At 37.8% G+C, this 19255-nt stretch overlaps 1 protein-coding gene across 4 annotated transcripts in view; it reads right to left on the bottom strand.

Moving 5' to 3' along the window:
• FRY (FRY microtubule binding protein) overlaps nucleotides 1–19255 on the bottom strand; it is a 200375-nt gene that overhangs the window by 154377 nt on the left and 26743 nt on the right. For 2 of the 4 annotated variants that reach the window (XM_088140708.1, XM_025163604.2), the window contains exon 1: nucleotides 1388–1472. The exons of 1 other annotated variant lie outside the window; for it this stretch is intronic. In XM_088140708.1, the coding sequence (XP_087996834.1) occupies nucleotides 1388–1457 (70 nt within the window). In that variant the 5' untranslated portion in view covers nucleotides 1458–1472. Of the gene's footprint in view, nucleotides 1–1387; nucleotides 1473–16644; nucleotides 16859–19255 lie in introns of those variants that run through there. One more of the 4 variants, XM_088140707.1, reaches the window with a different exon arrangement.

Here is a 19255-nt window from a genome sequence, read left to right as displayed (position 1 = left end):
TTAAAATTTTGCCACCATTTTCATATCACATATTTTAAAACAACTAGAAACTTTTTATGACAAAATCTTCCAACAATTAAATTTTGATCTCCTGTCCAGCTATATCCTCTATCCATTTAAATCAATTAACAATAGCTCAGTAACAAAGCATTAATGCTATGCACAAGAATAATGATCAGAACTAATTATTAGAATGCCACCGCTGTAACAATATTATTCACTTTATGGTTAAAAAAAATAATTCAGACAAGCCTTAAGCTAGTGACTTTAACTATTATTCACAAATTATATTCTTAATACATCATTGGTTCTACACTGTATTTTAGATCTATATTAGAATAATCAGCATCCTACTTCATATACAGATTTAAAATCCATCATAAGCTAGAGATGTTTAATTAGAGATATGGGGACAATAGCTACATGTTACATATGTAAAATAGCTGTATCTTTCCAGAAAGACTGCACATTTTAGAAGTGGTTAGAATCTGATGCCATTCAAGTCTGCTGACGTAAGGCAGGCATGAACAGGACACATTTCTCAAATGAAATTTCATTTATTAAAAGAATCAGAGTAGACAAACTAGAGGCTTAATTAACTTCACATTAGTAGTGAACATTCTTGACATTCACTGATCCTTATTATAGAGAATGTTTCCTACACACAGTATAAAAAACTAGAATAAAGGCCACTACTGATTACCATCAGTAATATTGATCTCTGCAACACTGGATAGCTCCAGCCCCACTTGTTTACATTGTGAATCTCTCTTATTTGGTTTAGAAAGAAAGGTAGAGTCCTTTACCACAAATATAACAGAGGCAATAAAACTACAAAAGGGGGCAGAGTGTGAATACTGAACAGTGTTCAGTATACCATGATTCCATCCTCCCTGCCTTCTTGTATTTATTCAGTAGATATATAAACATTTGAAGATGATTGTCATGTTTCCCCTTAACCCTGAATAAGAAACACAAAATATGTCAGGTGTTGCTACTTAGTTGTCGGAGAGCCATCCTCCCCCAAATGAATGTCATACTGAACAAAACCAAAGAAAAACATTTAAAGAAGGGAAACTGGAATTGTGCCACCCTGCTCTTCTCCACACAGAAGGTGAACTTGAGAGAGCTTTTGAAAATCCCAGCAAAAACAAGTAGGAACTGAAATCTATACTTCCACCTAAAGATTATGCTTATAGTCGTACCTATAATTACAACTGAGATTATGCTTTGCTAGAAAAGTACATCATGGGAGCCTTCTTCCCAAAGAAAGACATCTCTTGGTCACCAAGCTCTCAACCCAGAGGCAAGGATGCACTGCCTCCATGCTACCAGCAACGCTGAAGGATGTGGGGAAGAAGAAAAGGAGAGGAAGAAGCTCACTCACTATTGCTCCAGGATTTCAGTAAATATTTGATACTGATTTCAAAGAAGCCGGAATCCTGCTGGCTGGCCATGGCTGCGGCATGCGAAGGGGCTTCTGTGAGAGCAGCTCGAGTGGCAGGTACTTTGCCGGCGAGATGGGACTGTCACCAGTTAGTGATGTAAACGGAGGGGTCAGGAGAGGAAATGAAGTCTCCGCAGAGCCTCTCCTTCCGCTCCTGAGGGGCAGTTGCTCCTGCAGCAGCGGCAGCGGCAGCGGCGGCTGCTCTCTAGTCCAGCGACAACAAACGAAGCAGCCTCGGCGATGCTTGCCCCCAGCTCATCCTTCACCGAGCGTGCCGCCTCCCCATCGTACGCAGCCCCGGGAGAGTCTCGCGCCGCTTCCCAACATCCACCAGGTCGCTTAAGTGCTGCTGCTGCTGCTGCTGCTGCTGCTGCTGCGGCGGCGGTGGCTACTGCTGCATAAGCGCCGCTGACTCCTTCTTCTGCCTTGCCCGGTATTAGAGAGGAGCGGTCGGAAGGAAAAACCTCTTCCTGCAAAACGCCCCCAGCAGCCGAGGCAGCCGAGCCGGCCCGGCGATTCGCCACCGCGGACAGCTTCACGGGCCCTTCTCCCTCGCCGCCCGGCGCGCGGAGCGGAAGATCTGAACCCAGCCGGGGTGGTTTTGTTTTGTTTTTATACCAGCTGCTGCCTTGTCAGCTGCTTCCCTCCCAAGAACAACAACAACGCCTAATTCTCAACAACTGCATCATGCTGCGGTAAAGCCCAAACTGCACCCATCCAGAGGGTGCAGTGACGGTGCCTCTTGTCTCCTCTTCTCCCTCCCCCAGGTTTTGCCGGGCGCCTCTTCGCGCTGCCTTAGTTGTTTGGGGTCTTCTCTCTCGGCATCAGACAAATCGGAGCGCTGCTGATACCATTTTGTCTTGGATCAGATTTAAAGAGACAGCAGACAGCAGAATAATGCCTTATTAAAGCTCCCCTGTGTTTGTCCCCTAATCCAGTGATACGGCTAAGCTAGAACATTCCCACTCTGAATCAAGTTGGCCACCTGCTTTAGCAGGAGAAATGAACATTCTACTGAAATTGAAGGGACTAGCACCCTGATATCTCTCTCTCTCTCTCTCTCTCTCTCTCCCCCTCCCTCCCTCCCTCTCAACATTAGGGTGTTCTTTGCAAAACCAAGAATGGACTAGAGCCCTGAAAACGTTCGCTGCTGTGAACTGGATGAATATGGGCCATCCTATACATAGACACTTTGTACAGGGCTTCAACATCTGGAACATTGTCACTAAGCAATATTTAGAATAGCTTATATTTGTGTGCAAAAATAGCTGAACTTCCATATGATGAGCAACTGGGTTTCCACAGACAGAGATTATATGCATGCATAATATACACTGTGTATTTGTGTATGTATGAATGTATGTGTCTATATGCACACATACATGCACAGAATGTGTGTATGAGAGAGAGAGAGATTAAGGAAGGAAGAGACTTTTGACAGGTTTCTATCACCCATTGCAAACAAGGCTGTACAGTATACCATACTAAATGTGATAGTATTTAAAATGCCACAAGAGATGGTTACAATAACAGTATAACATAGTTATCCCTCTGAAAACTCCTGTAACTCCATCAATTATACCAGCTACAGTATATCTTGTTGCTACTGATTTCAAAATAATGTATATCCAAACAGCCATAAATAATATCCTTTACTTATAGTACCACCAGCATATGTGATGCCTCGTAGAATTAAGCCCATAAAGTCCTCATATCCCCTTTTGGTGACTTCCAGAACCCTCTCTGAATGCAAGTCCAAAAAGCAGTGGTAGAATATCCCATTATTTTGCAGCAGGAAGTGAACAGTAATGATGATGAAATTCCTAAACGCTTTTGACATTATTTTTAAAAACAAAGAATCCTACCTCCAGAACCCTGAGGAAAAGCAAGACATTCTACCTACTTAGCACCACTGCCCCATTTACTGCATCCTCACTCTGCCAACTAATGAAGTGTGGCCTCTAGTCACTAAATGGAAAAACAAAAGATACCAGTCATGATATAAATAGATGAAAATTATCTTCATCTCAAGAAATGAATGATTAGGAGACACCAAAGACAGGAGGAGATAATTTTTAGCCAAACTGTAATCCACTGTGAATGTTCTTTCCAAACAATAAACATCCAAGTAGCACTGAAACATCTAAGTGACATACAAATGTAAACAACTGTCAGCCCCACTATGTAGACCAAACCAAGAAATCAACTCCACAAGAAGGCTCAAATTACTTTCATTTGTATCTGTTATACAGTAGTAACAGAATCTTGCAACTGTGCTTTAACACCCCCCCCCCATACTATGTGAATTAGGGAGGTGTCTGCTGGAGCCATTGGCGCACAGCTTGTTTTGGACTTAAGCCATGTTTTTCCCCTTGTCACTTTGGTAACAGATCTGGTCTATCTCTGTCATGGTCATCTTCCTTACTCTCTACATCAGTAGTCACTTATTTCAGGGTTTTTCAAACTGGGTTCCATGGAGCCTTACAATTCCGTGCACTTGATGGGTTCCTTTTGTATATAATCTTAAATAAATAAATAAATAAATAAATAAAACTAAGCACAAGTTTAGTTTTATTGCCAGTTTTCTATCACTGGAATTTTGCCTCTTGATTAGGAGTTCCAGGATTTTTTTTTTAACTAAGAGGTTCTGCGGCCTGCAAAAGTTTGAAAATCCTTAACTTATTTCATAGGCTTCCTAAATCTGTTTTTAAATTTTCTTCTGTAATTCTTTAGATTCATAATTTTCTACCACCTTTTGCCCCTGTTCTCAGCACTCTCATTCAGTTATTTGTACTTCAGTCCTATCAACATTAAAGTATCCTTTTTCTTTTAGTTGCTTCTCCTATTCTTCCCTACTGTCTTTTATACTGAAATCCCTATTTCACATCTCCTCCATATGCAATTGATACAAAACATCTCTGTATTTGTTCACCTGTATTTCTCATACTTTTCCATCCATTGAAACTGAATTGCTTCATTGGACTTCCCTACTTGCTTAACCCTACTGTGTACTGTGTTCATGGATAACATAATAAAACAGGATATCATATTAATGAACATTTTATTTCAGTAACTGCAATAGAATATAGAAACTAATATTACATAGATATATCTTTTTTTAGCACAGTGATACTATGCGGAAGTATTGCTATACTACAGCAAAAACATAGGATTTCTTGGCAGCAATTCTGCTATCAAAACCATAGTGGAATCCTTATGCATAAAAAAGGAACATAAATTCTAACCATTGTATATATGTCCAGTATATTTTGATGTGCAGAAAGAAACATTGCATGTGTCTGTTCCTCCATTCACTACACTGGAAAGTTCACATCCTGTATTCACAAAGAAGACTACCCAGTTTTTCCTGTGAAATAAATGGGGTGGTGCTTATAATTAGGGATGTTCCAAGTATACTAGATTACTCTAAGCTGCAATATACACACATATCTATCTATCTCTGAACATTTTGGAAGAAAGATGGTATATACCTATCCACAAATGTATTTTGAAGTAAATATCATTATTTCAGTGCAGTTTGAAGTGAAATTCTATTGTAAACCTGGCTCAATCACTATTGTTTGCCCAAAATAATGCTGGATAGGAGTTAGGAATTTAGCACCTAAACATTCCTTTAATGGCTATGGATATTGCCAAATGAGCAATTCATCTTTATGGATGGGAATTCAGATTAATGCTTGGAGAGATACAGGCCAGTGGCCCGCATCAGCTTGGCATAAAAAGCATTAGATTTTTTAAAAGTGCAGCTTTCATGGAGGGAAGTGGGTAAGCTGGACAAATTGCTTTCTGGAACAAATAACATTATTCTTAGTGTGAGGAGGAAAGTGCAGAGACTCTTTCCCACTATGCAAGATATACAGTAATGCACTAGGCCATGTACAGTAACTTCAGGTCCCGTAGCCCCTCTAATGCAAAGAATGGAGGCTTAAAGGGCTGAATGGGGAGAGGCAGTAGATCCTCACAGCAGCAGAATTCTTCTTCCTTCCTGTACTCTTGAACAGTTCAGCCATTCAGTGCCAATGGCTCACTATCAGGCACCAAGACTGAAGGTGAGCATCAGAGCAGCAGCCAACATTCCAGTTCAATCCAGATATTTAACCAGAGGTTGGTTGAATGTCTCTTAGGAATGCTATGATTACACCTGCATTAGAGATCCAACATTACGTATATGGCCTTCAAGGTCCTTTCTAACAAAACTTTTATGACTCAAAGAGGTGAGACCAGTAGAGGAACAGACCAGGTCAACCTATTCCTGACTTTCTCCCCCTTTAATTTACTCATACCAAGGGCAGTGTTGCATTGTTAAGTAAATATGCTAACCTGAAACACAGGCATTTTAAAAAATTAACATGATGGCTAGCTGCAATCTAGTGTTTCCTTTGATCTTGGTGAATGTTGCCAGACTGCCACCTGCATATGCTTTCTATGCAGCAATACATACTGTATGGCTATCACAATCTTCGCTCCTTTAGGTTACCTTTTTTCCTTAATACAATGCTATCAGCTGTAGCACTAACTCAGCAGATTTAAAGAAACCATTACGCTTAAATGAACAGTGAAAGGGGTCTGTAACTGACCACACAGAATGGACAATAACAGGTTATATACAAAGAATGTCTTCAGAGCATTTGTACAGGACAGCACAGAGCCTCATCAAGTACAAAATGTCGAACTGCATGCTGAATATATCTGAATCTCAGTCAGAAATGGTAGTTAAAACAGACCTGTCCTTTTTAATTAGTAACATTCTAATTCCTTCAACTCAAACACATTCAATTTCAGCCTCAGTAGTTGTATGTGTATATAAATATTTTTTTGCTTGAATATTGGTGTAATATTCACCAGTATCATGTAAGCTACAGTTAATTGAGAAGTCTCTTACTCAGTATCTTGTGAGAAGTATTTGGGTTCTAAATTCAGTTTTATTTTAAATATGGAGTCAATTTAGACCAATTTATAACCATATTTAAATCTCAGTTAATCCAAAAGAAGCTATATAGCTTGTGATAGATGTTTAAATTTCAATATTTGATAACAACCAGTTTTAAATAAATTAGTTATGTGAAATGGCCTTGATCTCAGAATATTGTAATATTTGTGGCTCATTATAATTAGCAGAATCTAAGAACAGTAATTACTCCCACACTCCCACAGCATCTGCCCAGCCGATTCGATCCTGCAGGGTTGGCATGCTCTGGATTCCTTCAACTAAGCAGCATCATCTATCGGGATCCCAGAAGCGCCCCTTCTCTCTAGCAGCACCTGCCCTCTGGAACAAGGTTCCCCCCGAGATCCAGACGGGCCCCACTCTGCGGTTATTTAGAAGAGTTGTGACGATCTGGCTGTTTACCCAGGCCTTTGCGAGGGAGAGTGAGTCCCCTCACTTCATCACACTTGTCATATCTTACCTTTATTTTTTTATTTGTATTCATTTTATTGTAATTTCTTTAATTGTTGTGAGCTGCCCAGATGGTAGTTCCATCCAGGCAAGAAAAAGGTGGGGTCCATAGTTCGTTTATGTGACCACGGAGGTAGTTCTCAACCTGTTTTGGACAATCTTACTCTTGTCTTAACTGTTAGGCTCAGATTTTAAATTGGGATGGCAATAGCAATTTTGCAAGATTGGTGCCAACCAAGGTAGTCCAGACAAGAAGCAGTAATTCTAACTTTATTGTAAGGTTACATTAACCGAATCTTGCAAGTCTGAAAGTACATTTCTCCCCCCTCACTTTTATAGCCCAAGAAACTAGGGAGGGTTTTTTCTGAGACGACTGCCATGCCCCCATTCCTTCTGCAGGCTCAGCTGCCTCTTATCTGACCGTTGCCTAGCCTGAAGCTCTCCCTCCTGTCTCCCAAGGTCATTCCCACATACCATTACATAGCCAGAGCTTCAATCACTACATTGTGGTCATTATCTTGACTTTTTTGACCTACCCTTGGACACCCCTGGCTCTTAGACACATCCTTTGCAGTCATTTGTTATCTATGTAATTACACTTAAATAATGGGTAAACCTCAGCCAGTGTCTCAGTTGGGCGAAACACAGCCACTGACTGCTGAATGGAATTGGCCAAATGTAATTATTACTAATTTTTTTTAATAGTGTCATTGGTTCACTGTCCATTTCTGAAAACAGCTGTAATTCTGACAAAAGCCTCAGAACGGCTGCAGTTTATATATCTGGAAAACTGCCTGCTCCTACATTTCAAATTTTAAGCTTGTTTTTGATGCCCCCACTTTCTAGGGATAGGCAATCAGTGAACACGGAAGGGCCTTTTATGAAATGTTCCTCCCTGAATGGTTTCCTTGGGACCAATATTTATGTATAATTCAGAAAAAAATATATTAATTGGATCAGTTTTTAAAGTTTTGATGCAATTTCCTGTCTCATTTTTATATTTTAAATTAATTTAATTGATGGGTACAACCTGACATAGAAGCTTTCAGACTAAGGAGGTACAAATATTTTAAGCATATAAAATAACAATTAAATTGCAGAGAAAATATAATATGATTTTAAAATTGTTTTAATAATTTTAGTAAAATTAAAATGCAAATTTACTATATTACTGAACGTTACAATTTGGGGGGAGTAAAATGCACAATTATATCTAGAATTAAAAAGTGTTGTTTTCTATTACAATTTGACAAAACACCAGGGCATCTTTTCAGGCATTTTTAAAGAACAACCTTAAATACTTAATTTATTTAATCAGGTTTGCTCCTAAATTTAAATTACTTAAATTACTTATTAATGCCCATTTATTTTCTGAACCATTTTTTTCTAACGTCCTCTGATCAAAATATTTATAACAGAGTTGTTCACACAGCATCCACCAGTATCCTATGTATAAGTACTTGCATAACGCACAAAACTGGCCACGCATGGTAAGGTGTACATTAAATGCATTGCCCTGGAATTACCAGCTGAAATGCAAATCAGCAATGACCTGAAACAAGGAATACTTATTTGTATATTTTCTACCTGTAAACACATTCAAGAAGCAGCAGCAGCAGCAGCAGCAGCAGCAGCAGCAGCAGCAGCAGCAGCTCAAACTCCTTCACAAGTAGACCAAAGTTAATGACTGAGAAATTAGAATGCCATATCAAATCTTCAGATGCATAAAAAGTAAGATTTAAATACAGACACTTATTACCTCATTTGTTTTTGCCTGCAAGAAACATGTTCCTCTGCTGCCCCCAAGTGGCTTCAGAAACCAATGTTAGAGACAGTATGGGGATGAGTCATTACATAGCCTATAGGTATGTGTAAACTGGTTTACCATGTTTTCCTCTAGCCTGTGAACCAGCACAAAAATATGCCAGAGTGTAGGTCTACTTCAAGAAGGAAATGGTGAAAGGGTAATGGGTGATGATGAGAAGGCAGATTTCCTAACTCTTATTTTGTGTCTGTCTTCTGTTAGAATAGCAATAGAGCTCTAGCTGATCATGGTTATGTCACTGGGGAAAGGAGGAACTGAAGCTTAGGACAGACAAGGAAAGATTAACAAAGAACTTAACTAGAATCCAAGCCTCCAGGGTCAGATGGACTGTTAAAGGAACTAGTAGAGATTACTGCAGCACCACAACTGGTAATCTTTAAGAACCCCCGTGAGACTAGCAAGGTCCCAGAAGACCGGAAGAGCACAAATATCATCTCCATCTTTCAAAAAGAGAAGTAGGAGGACCCAATAAACTACAGTCCTGTATGCGTGATATCTTTACTGCAAAATGTCACTGTACAAAATATCAAGCAGCATGTTTGTGACTGTTTGGATAAGTATGTTACAAATAACAGTAGCCAACATGGATTAGCCACAGATAAACCATGCCAGACTGACAGTTTTTGACAGAGATAACAGCTTAGTAGTTCAGGAGAATGCATTGGACATAGTGTAGATGGATCTCAGCAAAGCCTTCAGCAGAATACCTCCTGTTGCCCTCCTTCTTAAAATGATAAAATATGGGCTGGATGATACTGTTAGATGGACACAAAGTTAGTTAAATGACTGCACCCAAAAAATGCTCATTAATGGTTCCAGTTCAGCTTGGAAGGAGGTATCAGGTGCCACAGGTGCTATCCTAGTCCTGTGCTGTCCAACATTTTTATCAATGGGGGTCTAACCAGGGCAGAATAGAGGGGAAAATTACTTTCTGTAATCTGGAGTCTTGCTCTCATAATGCACTCCAAGTTAGTCTTTGCCTTTATCAGCGGCATCACACTGCTGGTTCATGTTTAACTTGTGGTTGACAAGGACACGCAGATCCTATTCACATGTAGTACTGCCAAGCCAGATCTGCCCTCTCCCATACTTATGCCTTATGAGTACAGGTGAAAAGTACTTAAAATTTTATGGTAGGCTAAACATACCCAGAGCCTTTAACCTTTCCTCATAGGTTAATTTCCTTCCTTGATTTCCAGACTTTCACCATCTTGGTAGGCCTCCTTTGAACTTGTTCCAATTTTTCACTGTCCTTTTTTGAACAGCGGTGTTCAGAATCTATATTCCATGTGCTACGTATGCTAGTCTAATTTTCCCCATTAGAACAGCCCTATGGGTTGGGCTAAGAGATAGTGATTAACCCCAAGTTATCCAATGCATTCTATGGCTAAGAGTGAATTTAAACCTGAATCTCAACTGCATCATCCCCAGCAGCCTCTAATATAAGGCATAAGATTTGAAACACTTTTCACCTGTACTCAATTTTTCTCCTGTCATGGGAAGAAACAAACCAAATAAGCCAATTGTTGTTGAAGCTCAATCGCCTTATTTGTACTTAGCATTAATATGGTAAATTAATACCATTGTTAAAGGATTACATGACAGAATAATCAATTTTCCTATCAAGCCTGAAAGAACAAAATCCTCCAGGAATTTTTGTTCTAAATGGAAAATATAAGGATCTATCAAAAGAGTTCTGCATGTCAAAACTTCCCAGTTCACATACAGATAGGCTTTCATAGGAAGAACTTCAACTTAGGATCTCCATGAAGTTTTAGACTTCTACATGCCAAATCAGAAGGAATGTTCAAGCACAGAAGCTGCTATGTTTTCTGAAGCAATATAGTAGCATAGGGAATGTATTCATGTTTTTCCTAGTCACATAAATTTAGACTGAGTGCACAACTTGAAGGACTAATTCTCCATGCAGTTCCTTTGATGAAGCCTTAAAAACCCACACAAAATATGCAAGCACATGCTAGTTCTGAATGTGATAGGAGAAAATTATGAAACACATAAAAATGCAATTAAATAAAGTTTTGTCCCATCCCAGACAATGTCATGCATACTGTTTGGAGAGCAGTCCCCAGAACCCTCTCCTACCTTGGAGACATTGTGACTTCTGTGGTTTAGAATCACAGTATAGTGTAGTTCCAATGATACTCTCTGAGCTTGATTGATTGCAGCCAATTCATTACCTGACTAGGTAACATCCTCAGTGCTAGTGAGTGTGGGGTTTGTTCCCTGTTTATATATAGTAGCTTGCCCTGCCAGTGTTGGTGGGGGTGTGGTTTTCTCCTTGATAGTGCCTTGATTGGGGTATTGTTTTCTGCTCATTTGTCTTTTTGCTTGTCTCCTTGGTAGTTCCTTGATTAGGTTATTGTTTGCTGCTTTACTTTTGTCTGCTGTTAATCCCTGCTTATCTGGGTGTAGGCTGCTGGAGAGGATGTGCTCTGGTCTTTTTGTTTCCTTCTTAGCTTTTTTATTATCTCTCTTGAATGATGTGTAAATGTGGTTAATCTCTGTGTGTCTATTGATGGCTGATTTGTCTGAATGCCAAGCTTCCAGGAATTCCCCAGTGTTTTTGGATTTAGCTTGGTTCACAGTTTACCAGTTAAAACTATGGTTGAACCTGTCCATGTGTTGTGAGTTTAAGGAGTTTTTATCGTGTCTTCTGACTGCTAGTTGGTGTTCATGGATGCTCTCTGCTAGTCTTCTGCCTGTCTGTCCTACATAGTGGCTGTTACAGTCCTTACACTGTATGTTGTAGATGACTCGTTTTTTCTTCTTAGGCTACTGGGTTTTTTTATTTACTTTTATATATGTAAGCTTATATACATATACATAACCTTATATACATATACATAAGCTACTGTATATAAACAGGGAGCAAACCCCACACTCACTAGCACTGAGGATGTTACCTAGTTAGGTAGTGAAATGTCTGCAAGCAAATAACCAAGCTCAGAGAGCACCAAGGACTCCATAGTTCAACCCTGAGCTACATGTATTTTCTTCTACTGGAGTTCCAGTGATACCTAGTTATCAATGCCTCTTGTTTTTTGAGACGACAAAGGGGATTTGGCGGTGTGTGTGTGTGCTTGTTTGCTAATGTAAACATATTAGAAACATCCAGATAATTCTGATGGGATTATGCAGTTTTAACTATGGAAAAGTAATGTAAGATATCATCAGCATGTACTGACTTGGATGGCAGCAAGTTGGGAGAGTGTATACGTATTAAGAGCAATTACCTAGATGTGATTGTCTAATTGATTGGATTGTTTCATGACTTCTGCAGAAAGTGTGTATAGTAGTGGGTAATTCAACATCTCTAGATTCATTCCTGTTTCATAATTGGACTATTACAATTATGAGACTTTAAGAATTATGAGCTTAAATCCAACTTTCCTATCAACACCTAATGTATCTCAAAAACCCATTGAGAATGAAAGGTTTACTCTAAAAATTTATTGTAGAAGAATCAAGAAGTTTATTCCATTCTAAACTGAAAGGCAAGGAGGGAACCCATAACATCCTACCCCCTCTCCCATTTTAAAAACTATGAAGAGCCACAAGAATCATCCCTGGTCTTAGAACCCAGTACATAACAGCCATGAAACTCATTGTATTAAAAAGTATTACTATTTTTTAATTTAGGATTAGACAAAGAAAAATTCCACTCAGCCATTTATTTTCACTTCTCATCACTATTTACTACCTTCCAAATTTATGAAAGAAAACCGTTTGTTTTCTGATCCATAGCATACTATGCAATATTTTAAAGGCTGCAATTCAATAAAAATAATTATCAGTTCATTCATTTGTTAGAATAGAAGAGCAATCACCTTCACCATCCTTTCCAACCTGATATTTCAGTTTTACTTTGAACTTCTAATTGAAATTCCTTGGAAATGGAATTGCTTGAGAAATCATATGACAGACTGCCCATAAACAGCTCCATGCTTGGTGACAACTACCTTGCTTGCTCAGACATCCCCTAAAAAGGATGCTTTTGCTGCTATGCTAGTTCCATTGCAGGGAGTTTCAGTCACATTATACTATTTAGGATTCAAACTGTCAATTGTATGTAACATTTTTTTTTATATCTTTATGATACAGGTGAAGAGGAGTTAGGTCAAAACAGCTAATGAAACACTAATAAATCAGAGGTTAATAAAGAATCAATTCTTTACTAAATCATCTTTATTTTTAACATTTTAAACATCATTAATGTTGTTTAAACTTGATAAGCAATATTAATATCAATGTATGACAGAATGCAAAAATTTTTGCCTGTAAGTTCTATAATTGAAGTATATTATATGAAGTCAGCATAGTTTTACGGAGGAGCATCAGTGAAGATACTGGCAGAGGGAGAATGATAATGTTGCATATATCCTGGGCAATAGGGGAGATACATGCATATCCTGGTAAGTTCCTTGTTTGTATATTTCATATTATGATGAAATAAGAACATATTATACCACTGCCACATTGTTCAGGTTTCTGGCTATTTCTTTTAAAATACAGCACTAAGGTTAGATATTAGTTGGTGACAAGCTCTTGATACCTCATGGCTCTAGTATGCTAATTCCAATACAGAAGATACTTCAGTGTAGGGGAAAAAATGTAAACCTGTCTCATAGATGTCTGTGGAATTACAAAATAAAAATATCATTTATTTTTGAAGGAGTTCATATTCTAACCCCACACTTCCAGCTATTTTCAGTCCAGATTCTAATTGGTCTGGTCACATTATATCAGGGGTGGATGCATCAGATATGTCCCTAGAATAGGGAGATCCACAGGGGAAGACAACAACTTCAAAATGGTGGGCATGATCAGGCGATTGAAGTCCTACCCCTTATTAACATGTTTTGTACCTACTGCAAATATATAAAACTGGTAGGACTTCAATTGCCTGGTCACATCCATTTTTTTAACATTGTTGACCTGCCCCCACCCCCCAGCATCCATTTTGTGGCCTCAGAGCATTCCCAGATTGCAATACTGAAATATATAAAAAGAATCACACAAATGAGTAGTATTTTTGCTCATATTTGCCATTAAAAGGTTCAAATTAAGCCTATGTGAGGATTAGGCTTGGCATTCTGTGACACTTTAGTCATGGAACATCACAGGGTAGCATATAAGATCGAAAGACCCTGGATTCATGAATTATACTATGGAATTTGAAATTGTTGTTTAAATCATTAATTTAATAAGACTTGGGAAGCAGGTGACTCTTGCATAAATGTTATACTGTAACTCTCTGTCACTCCCTACAGTATAGGGGAAGAGTTGGGGCAGACCACCAGGAGGGTTCAGTATACATTGCTAAGCTACTCTGAGAGCCAAAGCCATCCTGCTAGATCCATTGAGCCATTATGCCAGACCGTCTTGCTTCAATTTACTATGATTTACTTGCTTTTAGTTAATGCATATATTCCTCAATTTATTCACATGCACATGCCAATGGATTATGGTCTGATCTGAAGCTTAGCTGAATAACCTTTTGAAACTGGCCCCCTCTACTTACGTAATAAATGTGGGCAACCATAAAGCCAGAATGGGGACCAACCCCAAACTCAATTTCTTAGGACATACTTCAAGTTCTCTGCTGTGTCTCTTTGCCACAAGGCTGGCATTAGTAAGAATGAGACCAGCATCTGGCTACATATTTTCACTCCTCTGAGTCCTTCACTAAGTTTGACTCCTCTGGTTCTTACTGATAATTTCGTTTCATCTTTGTCTACAGCAATAAATAAATAAACTGGAGTTTCTTGGATTCTCCTGAGCTCATCTTTGCATGCTTGGGCATGAATGTGCAATAATAGCTTTGAGGCAACAGATTAAGGATATTAATATACAATTAGACCTGGTATCTCTTCCCAATATTATATTCTTGATTAGTTTCTTTATCCTCCTTAAAACTGCTAGATATTTAAACCAAATTACAATCTCCAAATCTGGGAAGGCAGTCTCATGATTTAATGCCTGGCTTATTTGATGCCCTTGTAGCTATTTAGAAGGGAGATTAAAAGGCATTTCATTTGGATTAAAGCTTTGCCTATGTGGGGGAGGGGCTACTGAAACCATAAGTTATGTTTTATTATATTGTCCATTTTATGCTGGTACATGTTTAGACTTGATAAGCATATACTTAAACAAATTCCCCAGTCATCCTGACTACTAATATTTACAACTTTTACTTTCAGATACATTACATGTGATTCTGTTGCTTGAAGTGTAGCCAAATTCTGGTGTTATATGTGAAATGGATAACCAAATAATTAATATATTTAGCATTATGATTAATACTTCCCTACACATATCTAATCTGTCTATTATAACAAATTTTATTATATCATGGTCATTGACTACAATAAACATTCTATTCTTATATATGCATAATTTTCAAATCCTCCCACCCTCCAAAAGCTACAAAACTGGGCAAAAAACATGTTCCTGTCCATGGTGTGCCAGTATATTAGCAAATGCATCCACTGTGGCCCTTGGAGACCAAATATAGTCTCCACTGCCCAAAAAGGTTGTCAATCCCTGCTTCAAATTGATTAATTAACTATATAAATGAAATCCTGGTGGTCAGGAAAAGGGAAGAAAGTAAATCCCATCCAAAAGTTCACTGGGTTGGAAATGGAAGGATGGGTAGGGGCACCAGGATTTGCCCCTGGGCCTGGGCCTACCACTAATCTCCCACAGTCTTGTATGCATTTTATGCTCAATCTATATGTCTATACATATGTACATTTACATACATACATACGTATCCCGTTTTTTCAAGGTACAGATGGGATATATAGCTCCTCATCTTTAAACGCTATGCTTAGTGTCCTATAATTATGCAGACTGGGACTGGCCCAGGTGATGCATACCTGATTTTAACCCTGCATGTTAGTGAAGCAGGGTGTTCTGAAAAATATCTGATTCAGGAATCAGGAAGTTTTATGTAACAGAACACACCCAAATCACCTGACTTAAAGCACTATAAGAACTGTATATCATACCTATATTTAGTTTGATGTTAAAACACTGCAGATGTCTGCTTATGGTTAACAATTTAAACCAAAAATGTAAAATCACTTAGAAATTTTAATTTTTTCTCCCAGGGCTTTTAAAATGTTTTTGCATTTATACTGTGTCCTTCTTAAATCATATCTGCTTTCATTGTAAACATTTAGGGATGTGTCCTTATTTTAATAAAGATCCCACAACTTTGATACCAAACCTACATGTGTTCTTAAATAGGATTCTGAATTTAATTTGACTTCCATATCTGTATATTTTATTTAGTATTTTAAAAAAATAGCTGCACATATACAAAAAGAATATAGGTTCTTAATATATTTTAGAACTTCTCTATCTGTACAATGAATCTACAAGTAATCAACATTTTAATTTGTCTTAACTCCTTTACTATTTTAAATTAAAGCTATAATTCACTGTTCCTTATTTAACTGAAAATCTTGTTAAGAAACACAAATCCACCTGAAAATGAAATAAACCATTACTGCAAACATTTCTTAGTTCAGTGCAAAATAAGAATGTAAAGCATGTCTTTCAGAAGTACTGGGTCCTTTTGTAGGTAAGAACTAGAAGCCTGATACAGTAAGAACTGGCAAGACTTCATATGAATAATTCAAAATAGAATCTGGTTGTTTGTGCTTTCTTAAAAGCATTGTAACACCCTAAACCCTCTTTATAAAAATGCTACATTACAATATAGGAAGCCCAAATGATATTTTCCAATAGACATTCAAAGCAATGAGGTGATTCAGTTCAGTATTATTACTGTATGCTACCAGGTTTGGTATTTTAAAACATGTATCAGTTATGTGCAATAGTTGTTTAGAAGTCTCTGTATATAGCTTTTTCAAACACAAAGAAAGCATTAAGAATGTGCAACAATAACTTCCTGACATGTCCTACCTGGAAAGAGTGAAGGTCTTTTCTTAGGGCGTCTCGGATGGATAGGTTCTAAATTCCTAATATTTCTTTGATACTTTCCTTTAATGTCATTTCTGAGGAGTTCCGATGGTAGACTACTCCGTCTTAGTTTATAATCAGCCTGGTATGAACTTAATTGACACTTAGTCTTAGAATGGAGATTATTGTCACCAATTGCCATTGCAGCACATACATTAAAATGGCTACTCAATTTCTGGAAACAAAACAGTGTAAAAGCTACAGAACCAGAGCTGCAGATCAATCAAAACTCTTTTACTGATGAAAAGCTGTCACAAACCATTTTTAATGTTCAGCCCAGCACTTGTTCGGTAAGTTTAACGAGTGTGAATAGGCGTGGGCAAAACTGAGTGTAGAATTACCACCAAGTCCCTCCTTTTAAAAGTCAAGTAGCTCAGGGGAGGAGGCATAACAAAATCATTAATGCAAAGAGAGGCATGTAGATTACTGACAAGGTTACCTGACTAAGCTCTTCAACTCCCATTGCATAGAGTAAAAAACTGGTTTTGAAAGCCTGCTGTAATTTATGCTTCACTGTTCATGCTTCTCTGCTCAGTGACCAGATCAAATGCAGAGACATGTCTTAGTAAACACAGGACCCCTGCAATTTAGTATGTGCTGTTATTTGTTTAAAGATCAGGTGTAAGCAAAACAATATATTATTTGCTTTAAAATGTACAACTGCACAGCGCAGCCCTTTTCAATCTACTGCTTTCAAGAGGTTTGGACCAGAAGTTCCATAATGCCACCCAATACTGAGCTTATTTAATGAGGATGGTGGGACTTGCAAGCCTCCAGGCCTGGAGTACGTGAGGTCAGGGAAGATGGCAGTATATTATTTATTTTGAGATTTTTAACTCTTTGACACCTATATGTTGAAGAATATTCAGCTGAAACAAGATTTATAAGAGACTTCAAGTCTGCAACCCTGGAATAGGAGTACATTTCCATAATCATTTTAAAAGACAAAGTCTAGTGATACATAGTAATACAGGTTTGTAGCTCCTATGTATACTCAACTCCAGTTTCTGTGTGTATTGGACATTCATCTTCAGCAGTAAGATGACTTTTATTTTTCCCAGCAACTCGAATCCATCATATTTCATTCAGCTGTAAAAACTGAAGTTTTAATAACCTTACTGTTTAGCTACCAACAGAATTAAGTTATGGCGAGCCAATTATTACTAAGTAAAATCAGTAAAATATTGTAGAATATATAATACACATTTAATACACATTTAGAAAAATACATCATTGTACTTTATTAAGTGGAATGGAGATATCTAACGAAACCCCAAATATAACTTATGTTATTATATCAATTTTGTCAATATTAATACATTTATGCCAAATAAAATTAAGTTCTTCTATCTGACATAAAGACTACTTTGCATTTTGCCATTCTGTAAAGACATATCATGCTTTTAACTGGATTGCCTCCTGCAGCTATTGACAAAGCTGAGAGGCTGAGCTGCAGCCTTCAAACCTTCAATCACCTTTTAAAAAAAAAAATTTCACACAGGTGCTGCAGATGGCAAAGAAGTTACATTATTTCTATATTATAGAAACGACCCTGTTAATAGGCTGCAATTCTTCAAAAGCTACACAGAAATCTTACATTAATTCAATTTCTAGCCTTGTTTTCATCCACCCTTCAGCATAGTCAACAAGCTCCCTAGATACCCTGGGGCAAGTTCTTCAGTTAATTGAAGTACAGATGGTAAAGTTTCAACAAGCTTTGTTTGCACAGCTAAAACTTGAATAACTGCTGCACAGCTTTGTAAACATGTTTACACCTGGACAATTTTTCTAGTTTTCTACTTCATGTTCTTCTTTCCCAGCTTCTTGCCTCTCGGATTTCATCTCTCCAAAGCAAGTCTCTTTTTACAATTAAATAGATAAATTGACATATCATCAAATCATACTCTCAAAGCTCAAATCTAAATACCTTGGAGCTTTGGGTTTAAATGTGAAAAACTCCGTAAGCTAACTAAAGAGACAACTTACATACCTTCTGACCTTTTTGCAAAATGTAGTTGGCTTTTCATGAGTGGAATTATATGTCTGGCTATATATTATGATGTATTTCTTTTTAATTGATCATTTTTCTTTGGTTTGGATTTATTACTGCCTGCCTTGAACCTTTATTTTTAAACAGGTGCAGTTCAAATAAATATAAATGTCAAAATCTAAAATGCCAGCTTTTGAATGTTTTAGTTGTACATTTGCTTAGGACACAGTGAAAGACCATAAATGCTGACCAGTTATTTGATTATAATTCAGTGTACAGTCTCCTACAGTTCATCAACATGCCTATGGTAAAGGATTTTCCAATCTAGGGAATAAGAATGTCTAGGAACCAAGTAAACCATGTATTATGAAGATCAGGGCTCTGTTCCATGCAGAATTGAATATGTCTAATATAGTAATTCATAAAATTAGCTGCTAGCATAGTAGAAACTGCAGCAGGCATGCTGATTCAGAAAGGGAAAAGCAGTCTGTGTATACTCAAGGATTATTTGGTTCTGGTCCTGCACTCCCAGGCAGTAAAAAAGAAGTTCACCCCACCTTCTGG

This window comes from Python bivittatus, unplaced genomic scaffold, assembly GCF_059951505.1.
Source record: "Python bivittatus isolate LINGU-HERP-01145 unplaced genomic scaffold, Pbiv_v1 ctg000340_np1212, whole genome shotgun sequence".
Taxonomy (NCBI): domain Eukaryota; kingdom Metazoa; phylum Chordata; class Lepidosauria; order Squamata; family Pythonidae; genus Python; species Python bivittatus.
Note: the sequence above shows the minus strand (reverse complement) of the source record. Positions and strands in the feature narration are given on the sequence as shown.